Below are 23,169 nucleotides of genomic sequence, written 5' to 3' on the forward strand. Positions count from 1 at the left end.
AATAACATCGTCTTGACCAAGAAAAGACAACTTGCCGGATTAACCCACGGCTCAGCTATGTCAACCAAGATTTAAAGGAGAAAGGACTGGATTCGCCAATTTTGTTTGAAGGCCGCGTGTTCATAGTTACAGTGAATAATTTGGTAAATGTTTAATAAGCACTAAGCAAACCCTAACACGCAGCTCATGCAGATTCCTTGATTCAAGAAGGATGACACAAACGAATTTGGTTATGCTGGAAGTCCAACAACTCTGCTTTCAAGCAGCAGGAAGTTTGTGGAAAGCCTTCATTGACATGAGTTCAACCATCAAACTACAGCCTGCCTCGCTCTGGAGAACAAAAACAAGGTTTGTGCTACACAATTGTGGAAACAGTAAGAATCTGTAAGAAAATTGGTCACTTCTTGGCAAAGTATTCCTGCTCGACAGAAACTCACACCCTCTATCATGAAGAAACAGTGTGGCATCATTGGCTGGGCATTTAATTTCATCACTTCCGGTCTCAAATAGCTCTAACAGAAATCAGAAAGTACAAAATCTCCCTAAACCATCTTCTCCAACCTCTGCAGCAGTTATTCTGATTCTAGATGGATCATATGAACTCTCACATTGACCATTGGGAAAAGCAAAATCCAAGATACCATGTGAGTACCTGAAAGCAGACCCAAAAACATGTCTTTGGCTTCATTTTAGCCAAGGCGCTTACCATCTGAGTTCCCACTAAGTACACCACAGCCATGTCATCAACCTTTGCCATAAAAAAAAATGATGTAGCCAACAAACCCCTGGAAATGCTTCTCTAAATGTCAAGCCGGACCAGAACCGCAGTTTAATTTTAGCAAATCGTTGGAACTCTCCTCCGTTCCCAATATTTTCCAGCAAAGGGATCTCATGAATGCCATTTCAAGCTTGTAGAGGTTACCAGAGCTATCAAAGCACACTAAATGGTGAAAGAACCACATCCAACCCACTCACTGTCACCAGCCCAATGTTGCTCCAGAGCACTTCCAATTGAAGAATGAACAAGCCAGTCTTTCACAGACAACACAATCCTCAACTTGTATCCGCTCAAAAACCTCTCCACAACAGCCCAAGCTTCATGTCCCACCAGAACATTTTCAAGCAGTGAATCACCGGTCAAAACTACTTCAAACATCAGAAGTCATCAAGAGCAATCTCCACAACCAGTGACCTACAATAAGTAAAAACTAGGATAAGAACATTATGCTGAAAACACCAACAATTCTAGCAACAAAAGCGTAAAGCCAAAACCACAATAAGCAGGAGAAGCATGTACTATACTAGAAAATAGATAATGTATGTTCAGACTCTCAGGGAAACATTGCAAATATGGAAAAAGATAAAAATAGATTTTCTGTCAGAAACCAAACATGGTTGGAAATATTTAAGTTGGGTTCAAATGCTTATCCTCTATTTCTTACAAAAGCACTTTCCACTTTTTATTTCCCAGATTTGCTACATAAGAGTGCCATCAAATCCACACTTCATTTAGTTGCCTCTCAATATCTGTTCTTTTAAGTACGACCTTACCGCGCTTGTGTTCATTAATTAGAAAGCGGGACCCAACCATCTTGATATCCCACATGTTTAACATTCTAATATTGGTTTAATCTTTCTATTGAAGTTGGGTATAGATCCATCCCAAGATGACTAGCAGAAGTTAGGAGGCCATTCCACAACACATAACTATAGGATTTTTCTTAACACTTATCTTTGTGGGACTATTCTCACTAACACTCCTAATGTCCAAACTTACATACAACGGGCCTAAAACTTGGAAACACAAACAGAGTACAAATTAAATGGGGCACAAACTAGGCCTAACAAGGCAGGCATCTTGCTCTAACACCAAGTCAACGTTGGATCCAGATCCATCTCAAAATGAATAGTTGAAATTAGGAGATTATTTCCCAACTAATAATTATAGAATTTAAAAAAAAAATTATCTGCATGTACTATTCCTACTAACACTTTTCATTAAACTTGGTCTGGTCTGGCTTTACTAAAGGAGAAAATTGGACTTTTGGTAAATATCAATTTGTTGTATTAGGATCATTGAACATGTTAAAGACTCTTCGTTAATAAGTGTTCCCTTTTATATGTTTTCAGCTATTTCTCTATCAAATTTTCTCCTTCTCCATGTTTTTTTATTTTTAAATAATTATGTACACAACAATAGTATTCCAGATAAATTGGTAACAGGTGTTTCCTGCCAATTGATCGTTTGGCTTTTCTCCCTCTCTTGCATTCATGATTTTAATCAATAAAAAGCTACACATTAATTTATATTTTATCAGTGTCGGATTGGTTGCAAGTTTGCAAAAAATTACTTCAAAATTTCATGTTCAGAAAGTTTTAAATTTTTTTCTGAAAGATGGCAGGATTAAGACTATTTCTCTAGTTGTGGATCCAAGAACCAACTAATAGCACAGCAAATCTAAATGATAAAATAGGAAGTAGATAAATTAAAGCACCAGAGAGTGCAACAGCAAAAGAAAGAGAAACAAAAAATAATACAAGAAGCTCAATACGGCAAAAAGATACAAGGCATCAAATAAAAGGAAAGAAAGTTCCCGCAACAAGATGTTGGAGAAGAATATTTACAACAGGCCAGAAATTAACAAAAGAAGTTTTGCATAAAAAATATTTGACTGAATCAGGACATAAATAGAATTAAAGGGATGACAACAATTGCGATTAACCAAAAATGATTTGATACATTGAATAAGTCAATGCAATAACAATTCCATTCAGTTAGTGGTATTTTGCCCAATCACAGATGTACAATAAGCAGCATTTGCTTTTTTAGTAATAGTAGAATATATGTAGAGACATTGCGATAAATAACACTATCATCACAAAATTCATTCACATATCAACAGATAATGGGACCCAAAAAAATGGAAAAAATCTAGAAGTGCAAAAACCACTAAGTTGAGGAATCAAATATTTTATCAACAATTAGCTGTCTACTAAGACTTTATTCCACCCTCAATGTTTTAAAAGTTGGCATTTACAGGAAGTAGCATGAAGAGAACAACAAAGATAAGACCTCTTTTTTATGTCCTTTGACTGGCAAGATAAGGCCTCCTTTTTTTCTTGAATGATGATTACACATGCATACTGGTTAGACTTGAATAGAACAACCTATCCAACCATAGATGGCTCATAATTGGGGGAATTAAAGCAAAATAATGTGCCACAATATACACATATTACAACTTAGATTTCATTACAGATAATGTGGCCACACTTTCCCATCACTAAAAAAACACAAAAAAGAAAAGAAAAGGCATAGTACATGGCCATGTAATTCGCAATTCGTTTCACTTTCTAAATCAGTCTACTTTTTCTGCATCAATCCTACTGAAATACACCTAATGGATCCTACTTAAATATGATTACTTCATGAAGTGCACTATGCTCATCTCTAATGAAGTGAAGACAAACGAGTTCCTTCATAGTGGAAAATACTCCAGGCACAAGACTTGACTACATTTCTCATTTTTCTTTAAAAGTTGACAAAAACGAGTTCATTAATGGTTTTGAGCATCGAAGTTTCAAAACTAGCTGTTACATCACCAAATATGTTCAACTTAAGGTTGAAATCATGAATTCGATGCCCTCACAGAACTCAAATTTCTTTTGATCATTTAGAATAGACTTGCTGTGCTTGTTTTTTTTCCTAGGGTGGGCTACCCAGGAAATGGACAAATAAAAAACAGGACTTATCCCTTTCCTCTAATCATTCTTTATATAGAAGGACTTGTTAACGATACAGAACTTCAACAAAAGCCAGTGGAAAAAAGAAAAGAAAAAAGCACAAAAAGGGAGAGAAAATCCAAAGAATCATGGCCAACACCATCATATTTTATGCAGCTTTTTCTTTAACGTAAGTCAGTTAATTCTCAAGTCATTCTCTTCTTCACACCACAAACAAATCTATTACATGCTTCCTTTTTTTCAACAATGCCTTTTACAGAAATTAAAATTAAAAAAGATCAAAATCAAATAACAGGAAGTAACTTTGATTCTGCAAAGAATTGATCTGCTATATGTGGCTATCACACCTAAAATTGATTGTTAAATCAAATCTATTACCCTGACAATAGAAGATCACAAAATTGTTCTCCAAAAGCTTGAATAGAAAGAAAAAAATTGAACATAGAGACACAGGAAAAACTAATCAGCACATCATGAAAAGTTCTTTTATGGAAAATATAATGGACCCTGAACTCCCATTTTCCAACTCCTCAAAAGACTTTAAAGTAATTCAAAGTACGATGCCAACATAAGTTTATATGGTTTCAGAATTAAGGAGAAGAGAAAATAAAATATACCCAACAAATAGACTTGGGGACTTCCAAACACGTCATGAAAGCAAACTTGCAGTACTTTGTGAACCGGTGAACATTACTCCTGAATTGGTTTTAGATAAAGATGATTCTGCAATGACCAAACAAAAGCATCATATCTGCAGCTTATAACAAGAAAAACAACAAATAAAGATAGTAAACAACAATAACAATGATGAAAATGAAAACAACAGTTGTTTATAATTTTCAATTGATGAGTAAATAAAAGAAATTGTATATGTTGGCATGACAGATACTGCAGAAGATAGGCTGCAATCTAGAGGTCTTTACCCACTGAAAAAGCAGAGCATTTGATTACACAACTCAAACCAAACATTTACTTTTTTGTTTTAGTTTATATCTCTGAAGTCAATGTTTTAAAACTCGACCCAGACAAGTCAGTGGAACTGGATCAACCAGTTGCCTTGCCAACTCAGGTAAGACACACACTAATTACAACAAAAAAAAACACACAAATGTATCTGTGTATATTTTTTTATATGTAGATATACATTTCTTATCTCTCAATGGTTGATATAGTTACAAACTTTTTTAGCATAAAACAAAGAGCTGTTGTTATTATAAAATATTCAAATTTAATAAAAGCATCACTATCAGTGTTGATATGAAAATATGTGCGATTTATTTTTCTTTGTGAATATAATCACTCATGAACTTTTCAAATTTTCAAGTAACATGGCAACTCTTCCTTTCTTTTATTGGTTAACCTATCTGTGCCCATTTATGAACAGCAAACCTTGCATCAACAAAATTAGGTTATAGCCATTGAACAAGGGGTCACCTTGGTTCCAGAAAGTGGCACAAGGCCATTATGTTAGAGCAGTTCATCACAATATTTAGTTGAAGCAGCAGACTATTTTCTGTAAACTTTATACCTTATATAAACAGTTGAAAATAGTTTCTGCAAAATGTAAAACTTGGCTACAATGGAACAAAGACACGAAAGTTTTTACCTTGGTTCAACTTTACCACATGAGAACTAATTCCGGATTCTGGAAATCCTTTTAATCTGCCTTTATCTTCTCCAGAAGTTTCCAACGATGTCCGGCTTTTGTCATTTTCTTCTTTCAGGATGTTAGTCGGAAGTGACTGAATCCCTGATACTGACGCCGGGCATTGTAGTTCACCATTCTTTTGTGACCTCTGCAACAAACTTGACGTCACTGTGGTGGCCACCCGCTTTTTCTTCTCTCCTGGACTCGCATTGTTCATATTCCCAGAAGCAAAACTATTTTGTACCCGTTTCTGCACTGCCACAGCCGCAGCAACAGCGTTGTTTACTTTAAGCTTCTTCTTCTGTTCTGCGTCCAGTAAGAGCTTAGTCTCTTTATGTTTCGACTTAATAGAAGCAGCTCTTTCAAGCGCTTCTCTGGCTCTCTTCCTCGCAAAAGCAGATTCTCTGACTTTCTTTTCGGCGTCTTGTCTCGTAGCCGAGGCAGCTCTACTCATAGACTGAGCCGCAATTTTTGCTGCTGCCAGAAGTACTTTCGCCGCAGTAAGATCAATGATGAGACGGCCCGAGAGCACCACAGTCTCACCGTCGGACGCTTTCCCCTCTTTCCCGTCAGCCACGGGATTGAAAAACAAGAAATTAGGGTTTGAACAAATGGCGCAAACAAACCGACAAGGAGTTTCGGAGCCAAGACACGAGGAATGAGAAATGGAGGCGCACTTCGAGAGACATTTCAAGCACTTAACATAATCATTAGGCGGCGGACCCTCGAACACGTCAAAGCAGTTACTACAAAATGATCCACGGTGGACTTTCAGCACACACGAAGTACAGTACCGATAGAAATTACCTTGGTGGCGAACGTTGTGCAAAAGCCAGCTTTGTTTGGAGGAGCAGCCAGAACATGCAGCAGCCTCGTCTCGCTTCATCCCCGCATGAACCCAGGCGAGCTCCCAACTCAAAACCCTAACAAAACCAACAGCCCCACAAATCAAGGGTTTTCCCCGAAGATTCGCACTTCAGTAGCGTTCACAGGTCGAATCTCCTCAATCTAGGGCTTTCCAAGAGAAAAACCACCAAATTCAGACAAAGAAATATCGAGAAATTGATTGAAGAGTACCCGTCGAAAACTGGGGGAAATCTTCTACAGCGTCTGCGGGTTGAATGCAGGGAAAAAACAATGCTTCTGCAGGGGAGAGTTGGAAGAGCTAGTCACGAAGCCGGAGCGAGAGAGCATTTAAATAGGTAATATGGAGGAGAGTGGCTGTATCTGCAGTCTCGCTCTCTCTGCCTGCCGGAAGTGAGGGGGAAATTAAGAAGCTAAGCCTTACACGGGCGGAGATTCTGTCCCGTGTGCGCTGGAGCTGGTCTGAGTGGGTCCCGGCTGGCTAAAGTGCCGCGCTGACCTCCGTGTTAGGATTGGATTGGGCTTTTGGGCGATCATGGGCCGATAATCATATTTTTTTGAGCTTAAGCTGAACCAAACTCTTGGCCCACCTCTTTATCATGATGACCCTGTATAGGTTTTTTAATAATTTAATTTTTTAAATTATTATATGTTTATGACATCATAAATTTACTTGCATAAACTGATTATCCTGAAAATAAAAAAATAAAAAATCAACGAGGATAATGTTATCGATATCCAAAATCTTTCGTATGAGGCTTCTCAATGCCTTTATTCATGAGCAATCTTCGATATAATACTTGGGCTTCACGCGTGAACAATGTCAAGACAAGGCGCATTTTAGCCCATTCTATCCCTATTTTTCAGGCCCACCAACGACGCGGCAAATCCTCCACCAAACGCGTGTTGCTCGTGGACAGTCGCCTGAAGCCTCCGCAGGAGTTCGGCTCGGCTCAGCTCTTCGTCTCGCTCCCATGGAGCTCTCCAACCATGCCTTCAGTCGATACTCTGCGCAGCCGATTTCAAGAAGCAGAGCTGGCAATCTCCTACCGGTCTTTCAGACTTGCAGAATTTTCCCGCCACCGACGGGACTGATCGGTTTGCGGGCGTTGGCTGCGGCAGGCGCGAATTCTCCGACGATCGAGCTACCCGGAGGGAGAATGGTGGTGGAGTTGGTTGGAGCCTTCAATGAGCTGACGGACAGGATGAATTTGATCTCCACGAGCTCTTCGCGGCTGCTTTTCAAGTCGCTCAAACTCAGTATTCCTCTGCTTCAGGCCTTGCCGTTTTTGCCCGACGGAAGGGCCCCGCTTACGCGTGCGCTTTCTGTTGCTTGCATTCTCGCTGATCTTCAGGTTTGCTTCTGGTGCTTGGACTGTAAACTGATGGTGAAGCGATTGGCGCGGTTATGGCGGAGTCGAGACTCGAGAATGTCTCATGCGTCTTTGGTCGTAATGATGATTCTCTTGAATAAACGGTTGTCCATTCCTTGTAGTTTTGGAGGGGAACACGTCGACTGTTTTTATCTTAATGTAGACACGGCTGATGGAGGAAAAGAAACATAAACCTTTTCACGTAATTAAGCTATTTTTTCCTTTCTTCCCTGAAGACTACAGCAATGGCAGTATAGAAGTAGCTTTGACTTGAATCGCAGAGGGAAATGCTCTCACTTAATTTTAGTTGTCAGTATCAGCTTCATTGTTTTACATTTCTTTCTTTGAATCTATAAAACAGCATTGAGGTATGCCTTGTGACGCAATTTGCGGGACAAGGCTCTGATGATGATGAATGTATGAATGTTTTCATTGATGGCCAAATAATTTTAGATCCATCAATGTCATCTTCCCTGAAACTCATTTTTCATATGGGGAATGTTCGCACTTTGTTTTGTTAGTAGTATTAGTTTTGTCCTTCTCATGCTTTTCTCCAGAAAATTATAAAACGTTACTATTGTCACAGCTTCTTGTATACAGGATGTGCTCCCTTTCGTTATACTCAAGAAGTGTTTTTTTTTAAGACTAAAAATCTTTTCTAATCAGTAAGAGTTATTCATACTTTATTTGATGAAGTTCGACTCCCTGTGTGTTTACCTCAGATTGTTGACTGGTAGGTTGAATATTTTAACTCAGTTTCTTATGACGTTTTCCCTATTTAACAATCAATAAAACTCATTCTATGAGATAGTTTGATCTAATGTAGCTTCTAATGCATTTTCTTTGATGTTATTTGCAGATGGATGCAGAAGTTATTTCTGCCTGTATACTGAGAGAAGTTCTTGAGACTGGTGCTATAAGTATACTCGAAATAAAAAGGCAAATCAGTACTGGGACTGGTCATCTCTTGCATGAAATCTTGAGAGTAAAGGAAATCCCTTCAAAAGTAGAAACCTTGGATGCTGAGAGCTCTGCTGCACTTAGGAAATTCTGCTTAAGTTACTATGACCTAAGGGCAGTGACATTAGAGGTTGCCCGCAAGCTTGATATGATGAAGCATTTGGATCACCTCCCGAGATATCACCAACAAAAGTTTGCTCTCGAAGTTATGAATATATATGCTCCTCTTGCCCATGCTATAGGCACTGGAACATTGTCACTGGAGCTTGAAAACCTCTCTTTTCGGTATCTCTTTCCTTATTCTTATCTTTATGTTGACACATGGTTGAGAAGCTACCACACTGATGGTAAGCACCTAATCGATATATACAAGGAACAAGCCCTCCGATCATTAAAGATAGACCCCTTGTTGAAGGAGCTGGTCAATGATATTTCAGTTAAAGGACGCTACAAAAGTCGGTTCTCCACCATGAAGAAGCTTCTCAAGGATGGTCGAAAACCAGAAGAAGTACATGACATTTTGGGTTTGAGGGTCATTTTGGATCCAAAACTTGGAGATGGAATGATTGAAAGAGGTCATAGAGCATGCTATAGAACTCGTGAAGTGATCCAATCCTTGTGGAGAGAAATACCGGCAAGGACAAAGGACTACATTGCCAGGCCCAAAGCCAACGGGTATGAAAGCTTGCATATGGCTGTTGATGCCAGTGATTCTGGTAGGTCTGTACCACTTATGGAGATACAGATACGAACTACAGAGATGGACAAATTGGCCGTCGGTGGAAGTGCTTCCCATGCATTATACAAAGGAGGTCTTACTGATCCAGAGGAGGTAAAAGGAGTGCTCCTTTATGTATTGACCTCTAATTTCAACTTCTGTTCTCTTTCATTGTTGTTTCTTTGATTGAGAGTCATAGACAACTGGTAAGTCTCAAAACCTGATATATTTGGAAGCAAGCAACCCAAGGTGTCTTACTACGAATGGTTTCAATGATGAAAGAAAGCTAGTGAATAGCTGGTTCCAGCCAGTTGATCAAATTACCATACACTTGATGATATGCTTTTGAAGTGAATAGACCTATTGTTCTTTTTCAACTGCTGAAAATTATTGGATCAACCTTAGGTTTTCCAGTCATTGAAATATTTGAACTCGGGCAGCCTCTTAGTGAGTATATCTTTCAGATTGGTGGTCTTGCACCCTGTACGCTTGTATTTATGAGGCTGTATTTTCTTGTGCTAGAACATCATGCTACTTGGACAAAGAGAAATGCTGTGTATTTTATATGCTACTACCCTCTTTATTCTGGCTTCCTCTAACCATGTCTACTGAGCTGATGTGGTAGTGCTAGGCTGCTCTTTTTCCAAATTGTGTCAAAACTTCAGATAGTTTTATTCAGCTTATGTTCTCCATTGTGCAGTACTTCATCAATGTTTGGTGCACTGAGTTTAAACACGTATTATCATACTTATTACCTGTGTTTGAGCATTCAGGCAAAACGGTTGAAGGCCATTATGATGGCTGCTGCTGAACTTGCAGCTCTTCGTCTCAAAGATCTTCCTTCAAATAATCAAGGGTTCACTATGGATAGGAGAGATCGAGTTTTCCAGCTTCTTGATAAAAATGGAGATGGTAGGATTAGCATTGAGGAACTTACAGAAGTGGTGGAAGAACTAGGTGCAGAAGGCGGGGATGCTCTGGAGCTTATGCAACTTCTTGATGCTAATAGTGATGGTTCCTTGAGCTCTGTTGAATTTGATTCGTTCCAGAAACAGGTATAGCTACATATTTTCTATTAAAGCAAAAAAATGAATTATCATATCTTCGGGAAGGGAGGAACATGTATTTCTTGATGATTAACTTAAAACTCCTTTCCAAGTCTTGCACATTTTTGGGTATCAGAACAGCATCCATTTGCAATTAACTTCATTGAATAGGAAGCAAGGCAGATTAGGATTGTTGAGGACAGCATGCTGGTACTGAACACATTATGCAACAGTAACCACTTTTTGTTATCACTTTAGAAACGTAATATTTCAAAACTTGAACTGCTACAGTTGAGTTACTTGCATGCAATTATTCAGATTGGTTTTCTAATAAATAATCCTTTTCTGGTATAATGGCCCCCGCACTATGGGAATGTTCAACTTGCAGGCCTTGATGACCCACTTGTGCTAGAGGAGCATTCCAGCATAATAGGATGCATTATCTATATGACATTGTTCCTCAAACTGTCTAGTTTCTGAGTTATGCATAACATAGTAACTTATCAAATGGTTTGTTGGTGGGTGCAATTACCTAGTGGGGTGATGAATACTGGTTAATTCATTCTGAATGTCCCATGTTTGATTTACTGCACCAAGAATGGACCATTTTGGTCTTTACCAGGAGCACATTGAGAATTGTGTTTGAGACTACTCCTTAACATGTTTCCTCAAATGATAGCTGTGTAGTTCAAGAAAATATAGTAGTACGCGTCGTACTATGTGGTAAACTATCAAGGCCAAAGTGTGAATGGATGCACATCGTTAAGTAGATTGCTTGCGTAGTATGGTTTGCGGTGTGGTCTGTTTGGTTGCTGTGGCTAGAATGGACTTAAGTTTGTTCATTTACCTTGGGCAACTGCTATCTACTCTCTGATGCTGCAAGAGCTTAATTTTAAACTCTTTCCTCCTCTATAGGTTGAATTTATGCGAACCTTGGATGATAGAGATGATCACTACAGAACCAAGTTGGATGAGAAGCTTCAAATATCTGAAAACAATGGTCTGATTCAGGTTTACCATAAAGCATTAGGCAATCAATTGTCAGTGATATAGCTGAGATACTGTCAACCCAAGGTAATCCTTTTTCAACATTGAACCATGTTTTGAACATTGTGAATACTAATTTGTACAGATTCACTTGCTTAATTGTACAAATTATATCTACCGGACAAACTATCATTTGATTCTATCTCCGAACCTTCAGCCCTTCATGGCCTTTTTCTTTGTCATTCTCTCCTCAGACCGCTGAATCATTCACTTCTTGATGCTTCACTATAGTATAATGTAGGCTCCGGTTTTCCAAGCCATAAATAAGGTGACATATGAAGTTTTATATACTTATGTTGGAGTTATTGCACATGAAAAACCACAAAAATAACCATTGCCCTGCAAGTGCCGCATTTGGTAATTCATTTGCTGCAGGTAGCTCTGAATATTGCTGCAGGTAGCTCTGAATATTGGAAAGTTGTTTAAGCTTCATCAGGGGTGGGTGTAAATCGGTAAAATCTCTCACATTTTCAAATGTTATGTAATATTACATCAGAGATGTCTTAGCCGATCGAGACACTCACCTCTTACATATGCAAGGGTCTGTTTCGAACCCCCTAGAAAAGAACTAGAGGTTCTGTTTATTTGTTTCTTTATTTTTTTCAAATTTTTTTGTGGAAGGAAGCTCATGGACGGGTCAATCTCATCGCTGGGTCCACTTGGACTTTGAGAGAATTCTGAGCTGTGTCCGACACCAATCTTGACCATTCACATTAAATAATTACGCACCGTTTTATCCAGAACGGCCCCCCACCCTGCACTGGCATTCCACCGGGTGACGAGTCGACGTCGGTCACCTTGATGCGGTAATCGCCGCCCTACGAACACGGGTAAGCGGAAGAGAATCCCTTATATTCCGTTTCTTGCTCCTTAGTCAAAAGTGGATTTGACGCGCAAATGAATGATGACGAAACAGATCCTACACAAAAAGAGATGGCCCCCGCCGACAACGCGACCTCCTTCGTATGACGCGTCAAGATTTGCGTCTGCCGTTTCTAATCCTCTCATCCCATGATAGCGCAATCTCCTTTTGCCGGCTAATTCCCGTGAGGCTGGGCCCATCGTACGGTAAGGCCATCCGGTTGCGCTGGAGCTACAAGATTCACGGGATCGAATCCTCGTAACTTTTTGTCTTCCTGGGTAGGCGTATCGTTCTTTTTTATACATATCCGATACGTATTCTTTATCTCTATTTCACTCCTACTATTTAAGAGTGATTCTTATAAAAAAGATGATAGACATGAGAAACTAAATAACGAAAAAAAGCAAGAAATTAAATGGAAAATTTATTATATTAGGAACCTAATTTTGGGTTTGGTACATAATATATTCTTGATCCCTGATACATATCGGTGATACATATGCCCACTCCTGATCTTTTCCTTTCCATGTCTGAATCACTGTAATATTTCACCATGATATTTCAAATTATGGTTGATGTGTTCATTTTACAAACATTTTGCTTCTGCCAAAATATGAAACTTTTTTGCGTAATATGTTTGACCCTAATAGGATGAGATAGACTTAATGAGATTTTTAGGGTATGTTTGGAACCCCTATAACATAAAATAAAATAAATTTTGATCATTATTATTTTTAAAAATAATTAGTAAAAATAAGATAATAATTAAATTCTTCTTTTCACTAACTATTTTTTGGAATAATAACGATCAAAATCTTTTTTTTTTTATGGGGTTCTAAACAAATCTTAGGGGATGAGACAGTCCGGCTATTGTATATGATAATGTGACAGGTATACCAATATTGTGAATTGTGATCTATGAACCATGACAGGCAAACCGGGTTTACAAAACCCTAAATGACATGATTAGATAGATAACCTCTCAAATAATTTAAACAGGTGTAGATAAGATCTCATTAATATATTGAAAGATAAGATTTCATGATTATGTTTAAAAATCTTCGATTTGATGGACCCTCAAAGTATGTACCAAAGGCTCCATTATTTTCAATTGAGTCACGTAGACGATTACTTTGGCAAAGAGTCATTTTCATGTGTCAATGAACTGAGGAAAAAAATGCCTATAGGATTTTTAATAATTTTTTAAAGGGTAATGTTTTGTCGAAACGTCTTAAATTTTTAAGGGAGTGAGTAGATATGCTTCTATAAGAAATTATTTTATATAAAATAACATCTAAGATGTCGTAGCCGATGAGGTAAGTCGGAATTTTTGTTGTTACCCTATTAAAGTTAGATTTAGGTGCATTCCAAAATGACTAATAAAAACAATGAGATTTATTCCAAATTAATGACTAATCGATTTTTTTTAAATAATGATTATTTTTTATTTTGCTCACTTTGATTTTTACGGGGCTCGATAAGGTCGAAATCTTAATCTCATTTCAAAGGTTGGTTCAAGTTTATTACAAAATGACTAGCTGAAATTAACAAGTTTTCCTGATATTAATGTTACTAACCATTGTGCCAAAAGACCGGTCTATTAGCGAAGGCATAACATGCATATTAAAGACAAGTCATTCCAACACTCCCCCGCACGGGGAATACCTGTGTACAAATGCAAGTGCACAATCCCACCTATACGGGAACGACTAAAGACAAAGTCCCACCTATGCGGGGACGAAACAAACGGGGGGAGTGTGACTCGAATTCCAGACCACTTGCTCTGATACCATGTTACTAATCATTGCGACAAAAGACCGGTCTGTTAACGAAGGCGCAACATGCATATTAAAGACAAACTATTCCAATAATTAACCCATTTGAGATTATTTTTTGTGTCATAAATGTATAACTTGGACGCCATCTTATGCCATATGTAGCTTAAGAAATGACATTTATATAAATCGTTAACAAAATAATGAAAATCCATATACTTAACGTAAACATTGCCTGATCTTTACCAAAATCCCGATGGGACCAACATGTCATAATCGAAGTAGACAGATGAATATATGTAAAGGAAACAATGCAACCATGTGAAAAGCAACAAGAAATGTACCAAAAGATGGCTTATAACTCACTCGTTTGACCATTCCAGTGTAGAAAAATCCTAGAACAAGGACGTCTTTTTGCCCTATAGGATTGCTTCACATGGCTGTAATGCAAACCTGACGAAACTCGATCTTTTTTCTTTTCGTGCACGATAACCAGGCAAAACTCTGTCGATCCACCACAAGTTTTGCTCTGAATTCTCACAAGGAGCTAGCTTAGCCTTTCCTTCATTCGTCTGGATTATCATGTAAAAATGGATAAATATTTATTGGAATAGCTAAAAGATTGTCATCTCATCTGCTTTTGATTCTCTAATGTGAGAGACAAGCGAAATGGGTGTTTGGTATCTTTGTCAGGTTGTGTTTTGGGATCTGAAAGCTGTTGGAATCTTTACAGAAAATGGAAATTCGGATACTTAGTTTTGTCAGAAATGGGATACCAGATGTTGGGTCAGTTGCTTTTTTTTATTACTGTTTTTTTTTTTCGTTTTGGTCTCGAGCCTTGGATTCTGGAGTTCATTTTTTAATTCTTTTTCCACCTAAGCTGGTGCTTTTCTTCTTGTTTTGTTGTATGTTGGTAGACTTCTAGCCCGTAGAAGAAAACAGGGGAAGACTCCGAAGAACGTTTGCAGAGAAGATTCAGAAAATTTTCTCAACCTAACCGAGTCCTGAATCATCAGGAGTCTGTCTAACTTTTCTGTTTTCCATCTGTTGTAGAATGTGAGTGTTGAGGAAACTTGCGCAGAAGAGAAGAACTGGGTAGTGGTAAAATGGCAGAAATTCGAGAAGTGTTTTCTGTGTGGAGCTGGGAGGAGAATAAACTGTTTGAGTTGGCTCTAGCTATGGTGGACGAAGGAAACCCGGATCGGTGGAATGTTGTTGCAGCCATGGTTGGTGGGAAGACTGTGGAAGATGTCAAAAAGCATTACGGAATTCTATTGGAGGATTTGCAGTATATTGAATCGGGTCAACTAGACCACAGATTGGACGAAGCACAGTTAAATTTACCAGCAGACTGCTGCAGCTCAGTGTGTTGGACTGAAGAAGATCAGAAGTACGTTGTTGCTCTAAGCTATAAATTTTCAATTTGGATTTTTTTATGTTCCGTAGTTTTTTCTGGGTTACTCCACATCTTCCGTTTGGTTAATTCTGTCTCCTTCTCCAATCAGTCTGACATTGGTTCTTTTAAGTATTTCTGGAGTTTGAATATTTCTCATGAGAGTTTACTTGCACGAAGACAATACGGCCAGGGGAGTAGTTTACGTTTAGATTCTTCTTCTTTTCTCAGTCTCAAACTAGTTTTCATCAGATTCTCTCTCCATTAAAGGCCTGCTAATGCCTTAGCTGAGAGTTTGTGCTGGATCTAGTCAAACAGTTCATGAAATAAAATGTGTGCTTAGAAAAAAAGCGGAGACAGATTGCTGATTAAGAAAGAACAGTAGAAAGAGATTGATGATGGTAACAACCTCCGCAGTAAAATATGAAAACATGCCTTGAGCTCGTTTGTCCGTTAGGTAATTCCTGAACATTGATGTCATTCGGTAAACATTTCTTACATAATTCCTGAATATTGTTCTGTTTCTGTAAGCATTTGGCTTCATTTGTCTGTGAAATGGTTCTTCTATTTGATATGAATGAGCTTCCTTTTACTCTAGCTACTCTGTACTTGCTGGTGCTGGATATGGGGTTTTGTACTAGTGTATGATTGCTGCAAGTTACTGAAGATATGAATCCCACTTTGGGGGTTTTAATGGAAAAGAAAGAAAATCAGTGTGTCAATTCCTTATAGTTGATGACCCCTCTTTGAGTGATCCAATAGCTTTTACTAAAGAGCAAGTTTGGACCTCTCTGTTCTCTCTTTTTCTTTGACATCTCATACGCATCTGCAGATGATCTCAATCTGAAAGATTTTCCTCACTATTGAGCTATAGACTCATGAAACCACTTACCATTTTCATCTCACAAGCACAGAGACTCCATGAATGCATTTTATGGCATTGCAGTTTTTTTGTTATTATTATTTTGAATAGTTTATCACAGTGGTGACAACTTTTCTTCATCTCCTCCACCCTTAGATGGCTGTCCTCTGCTTAACTTGCCTGTTGAGTTAGTTAAGTCATCTGCTGACCAGTGATTATTGAAAATCTATTTCTGGTTGAATTTCTTTTACTTCAGTTTGATGGGCTTGATGCAGATGAGCTCCTCCTCCTTTTCTGGTTTTTCATTTGGGTATTCCAATCTTAAAAAGCTTAAACCATGCCATATTCTTTTCCTCTTCTTAGATTTTCTAATTGCATTCGTGTGTTCTTTGTCACAGGCTTCTTGTCCAGTTGGATATAAAATGATTTCAAAGACCAAAGTACTTCTCAAGGAAACTGCTCTTCCTTCATTTTGTCATGTATGTTACTGCAACAAGCATTATCAAGAGAATAGAACACGAATCTTACTAATATTTACTTGTAACTCTGAAAACACTGAAAATTCAGTTCCTTCTCAACAATGTGAAATTATAGAGAATGGAACTACTGAGTGTTTCATGATAGATTCTCTTCTCTTTCTCACTTTGAAGTTCTGTTAGGACTAATGACTTAACTGCAAACATGAATTGATTGGGCAACTAACATTTCAAACACTACATTAGTCATTTGGTTCTCAAAATTGGGTAATGGTCATTGAAATCTAAAGCAGATTGAGTAAGTTGAGGTAGCAGAAATTCATCTGAAAATATTGCTGGAGTTGCCAGTGGATGCTCTGTAATGCATTTACCAGTGCTTTCACAAAAAGAAAGAAAATATGTGTTGAAACTTGGAAAGCAACCGAGTTTTATAGATTATGGGTACAATTCTTATCTAATTGTTTTTAATTAAAAACAGAGTTAAGAGCCATTTTTCTTTTATACAAAGACTTTTAACAGTTCAGCCATGATTACTGCTAGTCTATCATTTGAATGTTAAAGAATTTACTCTCTTCTTCTATGGCAGTCATGTTGGTTGACTTTCCACAATCAAATGGTAAAAAAATCAGGCTTCAAATTGGCTTAAAAAACAATACTAAATTAGGGTTTCTCAAAGTTTAGGTTCAGGGTGGGTTGGTTTTTGAAAACTTGACCCTGCTCTGTGAGCCCTAACTCAAGTCCCATGATGGAGCTAGAAATCCAACACTTGTTCCAACTTTGTTTCTTAACTTCCCAACTCTGTCCTCGCTTGCCCAACCGATTGTTGCGCAAAACTACCTTCTTTCGAAAAATAATAAAAAGGTTAGGAATTTTTTTCTCTCAGTTTGTCCCTACCCTGTGGGCTGAGGGATTGACCTTGTCCTGCTTTTGACAAGCCAAACCAAGTTGGATTCTCCATTTAACCCATCCCATATACTAAACCCTATTTCCCTCCTCTCCTTACCACTCAAATGGATAGGAAGTCCTCCACTCTCTTGTGGAAAGAGGAAGGACCCTCTTTTAGCACAAAGGGGAGAGAACGCTCCATATTCTCCTTCTCCCTTTTGTTTGGCTAGTGGACATGGAAATTGACCAAAAATTATTTTATAAAATAATATTAAGAATACTATAATAATATAATAATTTTATTTAAAATATTAACAATTTTAACAATGGCTATGTGTCTGTCTTAGCATATTCTAATATTTGGCTCATAATTATTAAAACAAGAAATCAAAATAATGAATGATATAAGTGTCAACAGATCGGTCTTTTGGGTGTATTGGCTGACCGCTATCATGGTATCATAGCTGGACACGTCATATTCCGCGTTCGAATCCAGTGAGAGGCGGTCAAGAATGGGCGGGGTTGGGTGTCAGAGTGGTTCCGTCCACTCTTGTAGGCGGTAGCTTTCTGCACCTAACAGATCGGTCTTTTGGGTGTATTGGCTAGCTGTTGTCAATGAGAAACTTAAAAAAGAAATAAGGTATAAATATTTATAGAAAAATTGAAGTTAAAAACCCAATAAAAACATCTTAAAATCTTCCATGAAACTTTGAAGAAACAAACAAGAAATTGTTTTGAAGTTTGTAAGGAACAGATAAGAAATAATCAAGACAAATTCCTACAGATTGTCGTAAATTATCTAATAATTTTTAAATAATTAATATTTTAAAAATAATATCTAATTAACACAACTCGTTTCACACAACTATTTTTTTAATTTTTTTTAAACCTCTTACAGTTTTCAAATGGTTTCCCATAAAATTAAGAGAAGTTTCCATTTAGTTTTGAAAACAAGTTTCCAGTTCATGAAAAAGGTTTCCTTAACTACATGTGGAAAGACGATACCTAAAATGGGTCTATACGTACAAAATTATAAAACTATATTATAAACATTAAAATTTGATAAATGGGCTGGATACAAAATGGGCCGGGCGTAAGAGGGACGCCTCTTACGCCTAGCTATTTTGATTCATCAATTCATTTTCTCTTAAGAGGGTCGCCAAGATTTATCTAGGGTTATTTGGATCTCCACTGCGAGCAAAAGCGCGGGAAAGAAGACAAACCTGCAGCCATGGCGACTACCAGGGTTCAGAGGATTATGACTCAGCCCATCGTAAGTTGTTTCTGTTCGAGCCCGTTTCACTGGAAACACAGTTTGCTTTTTTTTTTTTTTTTTTGTTCTGACGGCGTCTCTGTGCTGTTCTATTGGGACGATTGACGCGGTAGAATCTTATCTTCCGGTTCCTCCAAAGCGTAAGGATTTGTACTCGTTGACTTTTCTGTCGTTTTAGTACATTGTCGCTCTCTTTTGTACTTACAGTGTTTTGGATGTGGTTCAGAAAGCTCGCATTCAGATTTGGCTTTTCGAGCAGAAGGATCTGAGGATCGAAGGCCGCATCATCGTAAGTTGGATAGTTTTCTGTGCTTGTCTGCTAGTTTTGACTCATTTGTGATCTTCATGCTTGTGTTGATGCCTTTACCGTGGCTGAGGTTTATTTCTAGGCTTCATTTTAGTGGCGAGAACGGTATACCTATTACAGGGGATAATGTTGACTGTTGAGTGATCTTTAAAAACGAAATGCTTTTCTGCTAGTTTTTTACTCATTTGTGATGTTCATGCTTGTGTTGATATCTTTTGCCGTAGCTGAGGTTTATTTCTAGGCTTCATTTTGGTGGCAGGAACGGTATAGAGCTATTACAGGGAATCATGTTGATTGTAGAGTGACCTTTAAAATATTAAAGATAATTGACATCAGGGTTTATTGGAATCATCAAGTTTTAGTGGCTGAACATGAGAAATACTAAAGAGATGGTATGAACGTAAGTCTTAATTTTCTTTACAAATCGATGAGATATAGATCGACGAAGGTGAAGTTTTTTTGATTTTTAGAGGCACAAATTATCTTTCACATATCCATACCCTTTTAATTTGTTTTATTTGAGCCAGTTTTTTGCTTATTATTTTTTGTGACTTATTGTGATATTAGAAAGATTGACCAAACTATGATAACTAACTATTTTAGATGTAAAAATACATATGGAAAGGTCTGCAGAAAGGGATCTGAGGGACAATTTAGACAGATATTACTGCCTAGAGGGTTGATTCTCTATGCATTAAGATACAGAATGATATGCACGGAATAGAATGGTACATTAATTACACTTGCTCTCATAGAGTATGTTTTGAATCAGGAGGCCATCATATGCCTAAAGGTTCATAAAAAGAGAAAATAATAGAATTTTTGTTTTTTGGACAATCTAAGGTCACCTATATTTATAACACTAGAGTAGAGGATCCTGAATAAAGGATGTTTGGAGTAGTAGCCACCACTTGAACATGTTTAGATCTTTAAACAAAATGAAGTAGATGGAGTAGTAGCCTGCTTCTTCACTATGGGTCCATTTCTTGACTCATGTGGTTGGAATTTTGAGATGTTTAAAAATCTCCTGTTGGTGCAAACCCTTTAGATTATTATTTTGAGCAACCATAAACGACTATGCATAAAAAATGTGGTTTTACTTTAAACTCTCAGGTGGCTTTAGACTATGAAATAATACTCAAAAAAAGCTTTAATAATATTGCCCGTTGCATAAAACATAGATTTGGACGGCGAATGGAGAGGTCCTATTGAAGTGCACGTGTGAGTTCTACCTAGTAAAGAACAACTGTTAGAAATTTGTTATAACTATGAATTTTTTCATAGGTGGCAAAACTAAGTGTCTATCAGGAATATCTCTAGCCCGAAGTCACTGTATTGAGAATACTTTTATTTTTTACAAGATAAACAAATGAAATTATTTTAGGCACTAGAGGGAGGATTTGAATAGCAAACCTCCTGTATTGAGAATATTTGAAAATTTTATTCATCTTAATTGTGCACATATTAGTATTTATTACCCTTTTGACCCTAAGTGTCAATCTTTCTTAGAACTGTGGAGGATTCAATTCAAATTAGATTTTTTCAAGAATAATTGGCAGTTTTAAATTTTTATTAATTTGCTGTGGATTAGAACTTCATATTTTTTATTTTTTTTTGGGTTATTATTTTTTTCTGTCAGAGGAAATTGGCCTTCTTATCAACACTTATTTTGGGTGATACTTTGGACTCCCGTCTTAGTTACACTCTTTCCTCTATTTCATTAATTCTCAAAAAATTATAATTGTCTCGTTCCATTAGAATTATTTTAGATAACACTCCTTAGATGACAACAATTGCAGTCCCATATGCCCAATGATATTAGTAGTGCCCTTATATCTCAGTATATTTTTTTCTATATCCCTAATATTCTAACCCCTTTTCGGGAAAATCATACTCCTAAATAGATCAGATGCACTCAACAAGACTTATGTGCCACCTTCTACATGTGATACTGCATTATTTTGTTTAAAAAGCCTTTGCACCTACACATAACCCCAATGCGAGTGCCTTAAACTATCATAAGGATGTGATAGAAGATCAGCCTTTCCAATGTATAAGTGGCCGCCTGAGATGTCTCTTGGGATCTCGTGTGCAAAATTGCTTCTTGTTGATAACAGCAAGTGCATTATTCAAGTAGGCTGAAAGAACCCCTTGTTTCATCTATTATAGCTTTGACGATCTTTCTATGGTAGCTGTTTTTTTTCTTTTACTTTTTTTCATTAACTTTGTATTTCTCTCTTTGGGTCCCTCTTGTACTTTCTCTTTTTAATCAATTTCTTTCTCACTTTTGTAAAAAAAAAAAACAAAAACAAAAATCTTCTTGTTTTGGAGACTGCTCAGGGGCTCTCATGGTCACTGCTGTAGCTTGTTATCTCATCTTTCCTAATGGCTTTGTTGCCAGAACTGACACTCCTAGAATATCTTCAGTTGTCTTGATTGTTGTTAGCTGAAGATTGTTGTCTTTGTTGGTCTTTTTGTGCACAACTTTGTATACAACTTTTCTTTTTCAGCCTTAAGTTTCCTATTGTCCCTGTCGTAGCAGTGAACTGCTTATGGTGCACATGCTATCTGGCATTTGTCCTGTTTAACATGTCCAAACATTTGGCCTGACATTGTCTGATATTTTGAACACTTTCTGCTACACTAGTTCCTAGTTGGGCCACTTTTTTTTGTTGGTCTTTCAGGGTGATTCTAATAAACACCTTATGTGCATGACTAACTTTCTTGCTCTAATCCATACCTTTTGATGAATTTGGTATTAGCAAACCTAGGATATGCTCCCCCCATCAGCTTTTTGGAGCATTAGATGTAAAATGTCTGCAATTCTTGATGATATACCTCTATGGAGGTGGGAGGAACCTCTACCAGTCGTCTGTTTACATTGAGTTGGTCTGTTTTACTAGTATGAGGGTAATATGTCTAGACCTTTTCGTTTCCTTGAAACTATATGTTTGGACCTTTTGATTTTTGATTGTTGAAATAGGGAATTTTTATGTGGTAATTATTCCTTTTGCTTTGTGAGCAAATATTCAGAATTTTTTAAACTTTTGGATGTGTACTTATTTTTTTAATCTGACAATATATTTTTTAGTTGCTTATTGCTCTTAGTGGTCTTGAAACTTTTCATTCTCTAGTTGGTAATTTTTCTAATTCTCCTGCTTTATTATGAGATGTCTGGGTATGATCTTTTACTATTTAAGAGTCCATATATTTACAAAAATCCATGACTCCACTGGTGGAATATTTTTTTCTCATAATTTTAATACGGTGGACAGTGTGAAGCTGAACTTTCGATTTTCTTGTCTTTTTGTTAGGGATTTGATGAGTACATGAATTTGGTTTTAGATGATGCAGAAGAGTATAACGTCAAGAAGAATACCAGAAAGGCCTTGGGTATGTCTTTAATTATTCACATAGATTCATCTTTTTGTCTTTTCCCACTTGTTACATTCTAAAATCCCTGTACTACTTTTACAATTTTTTCAGGAAGAATTCTTTTAAAGGGAGACAACATCACTTTGATGATGAACTCGTAAGCTCCCCAGTTGTATTCATTTTCTCCATTTTATTCCCTATGCTTCATCTAAAAGTTTTTGTTTAATTTGTTTTTCAGGGGAAAATGAAGTTTGTTCTACACTTAACGCTCTGTATACTGTAAGGTTATTGAATACTTGCGCTTATAGCTAAGTACATAGCGAGATTCAGATATTTGTAAACTTGAAATTGAGGTCTGTTGTCTTCTTTTGTATGGCCTAGCCCATTTAGATATTTTAAATTACATTCCCACCCGTGCTATTGTTAGGAATTAGAGACCTTAATTCAATACTATCGAGAGCTATAATCGTAGCAGAAGAAAAATAATCAAGCACGAACACACAATATTTATACGGGGTTTGCCTCAAGGTGAATACTCAAAACTCCAGTATAAAACTCCAG

At 37.3% G+C, this 23,169-nt stretch overlaps 4 protein-coding genes across 5 annotated transcripts; 3 read left to right on the plus strand and 1 right to left on the minus strand.

The window, feature by feature from the left end:
- Positions 1 to 70: 70 nt before the first annotated feature.
- On the minus strand, positions 71 to 6,637 carry LOC137959707 (uncharacterized). The gene is made up of 4 exons (XM_068807041.1): positions 6,470 to 6,637; positions 5,351 to 6,315; positions 4,362 to 4,467; positions 71 to 1,192 (listed from the first exon to the last, which is right to left on the minus strand). Exons 2-3 carry the CDS (start codon positions 6,276 to 6,278, stop codon positions 4,394 to 4,396), a joined length of 1,002 nt encoding a protein of 333 aa, XP_068663142.1. The 5' UTR covers positions 6,279 to 6,315; positions 6,470 to 6,637; the 3' UTR covers positions 71 to 1,192; positions 4,362 to 4,393.
- Positions 6,638 to 7,230: 593 nt separating this feature from the next.
- On the plus strand, positions 7,231 to 11,648 carry LOC137959683 (probable GTP diphosphokinase CRSH, chloroplastic). Its single transcript, XM_068807015.1, has 4 exons — positions 7,231 to 7,611; positions 8,489 to 9,421; positions 10,081 to 10,362; positions 11,269 to 11,648. Exons 1-4 carry the CDS (start codon positions 7,231 to 7,233, stop codon positions 11,404 to 11,406), a joined length of 1,734 nt encoding a protein of 577 aa, XP_068663116.1. The 3' UTR covers positions 11,407 to 11,648.
- Positions 11,649 to 14,535: 2,887 nt separating this feature from the next.
- LOC137960397 (protein RADIALIS-like 4) lies at positions 14,536 to 16,834 on the plus strand. 2 transcript variants are annotated; one of them, XM_068808012.1, is made up of 3 exons: positions 14,536 to 14,823; positions 15,091 to 15,427; positions 16,691 to 16,834. In XM_068808012.1, the coding sequence occupies exons 2-3, from the start codon at positions 15,144 to 15,146 to the stop codon at positions 16,716 to 16,718; spliced, it is 312 nt and encodes a 103-aa protein (XP_068664113.1). In that variant the 5' UTR covers positions 14,536 to 14,823; positions 15,091 to 15,143; the 3' UTR covers positions 16,719 to 16,834. The 2 variants fall into 2 exon arrangements, with proteins under 2 accessions (XP_068664113.1, XP_068664112.1); XM_068808011.1 differs by having other exon boundaries at positions 14,812 to 14,823; positions 14,955 to 15,427.
- Positions 16,835 to 18,794: 1,960 nt separating this feature from the next.
- LOC137960024 (uncharacterized) lies at positions 18,795 to 22,981 on the plus strand. Its single transcript, XM_068807476.1, has 6 exons — positions 18,795 to 18,926; positions 19,040 to 19,066; positions 19,153 to 19,215; positions 22,548 to 22,626; positions 22,720 to 22,765; positions 22,847 to 22,981. The coding sequence occupies exons 1-6, from the start codon at positions 18,885 to 18,887 to the stop codon at positions 22,854 to 22,856; spliced, it is 267 nt and encodes an 88-aa protein (XP_068663577.1). The 5' UTR covers positions 18,795 to 18,884; the 3' UTR covers positions 22,857 to 22,981.
- The last annotated feature ends 188 nt before the right edge of the window (positions 22,982 to 23,169 follow it).

Source organism: Aristolochia californica, unplaced genomic scaffold, assembly GCF_029961685.1.
Source record: "Aristolochia californica isolate CCGP_79_NKW_82.1479 unplaced genomic scaffold, dmAriCali1.0.hap1 SCAF_3, whole genome shotgun sequence".
Classification (NCBI taxonomy): Eukaryota; Viridiplantae; Streptophyta; class Magnoliopsida; order Piperales; family Aristolochiaceae; genus Aristolochia; species Aristolochia californica.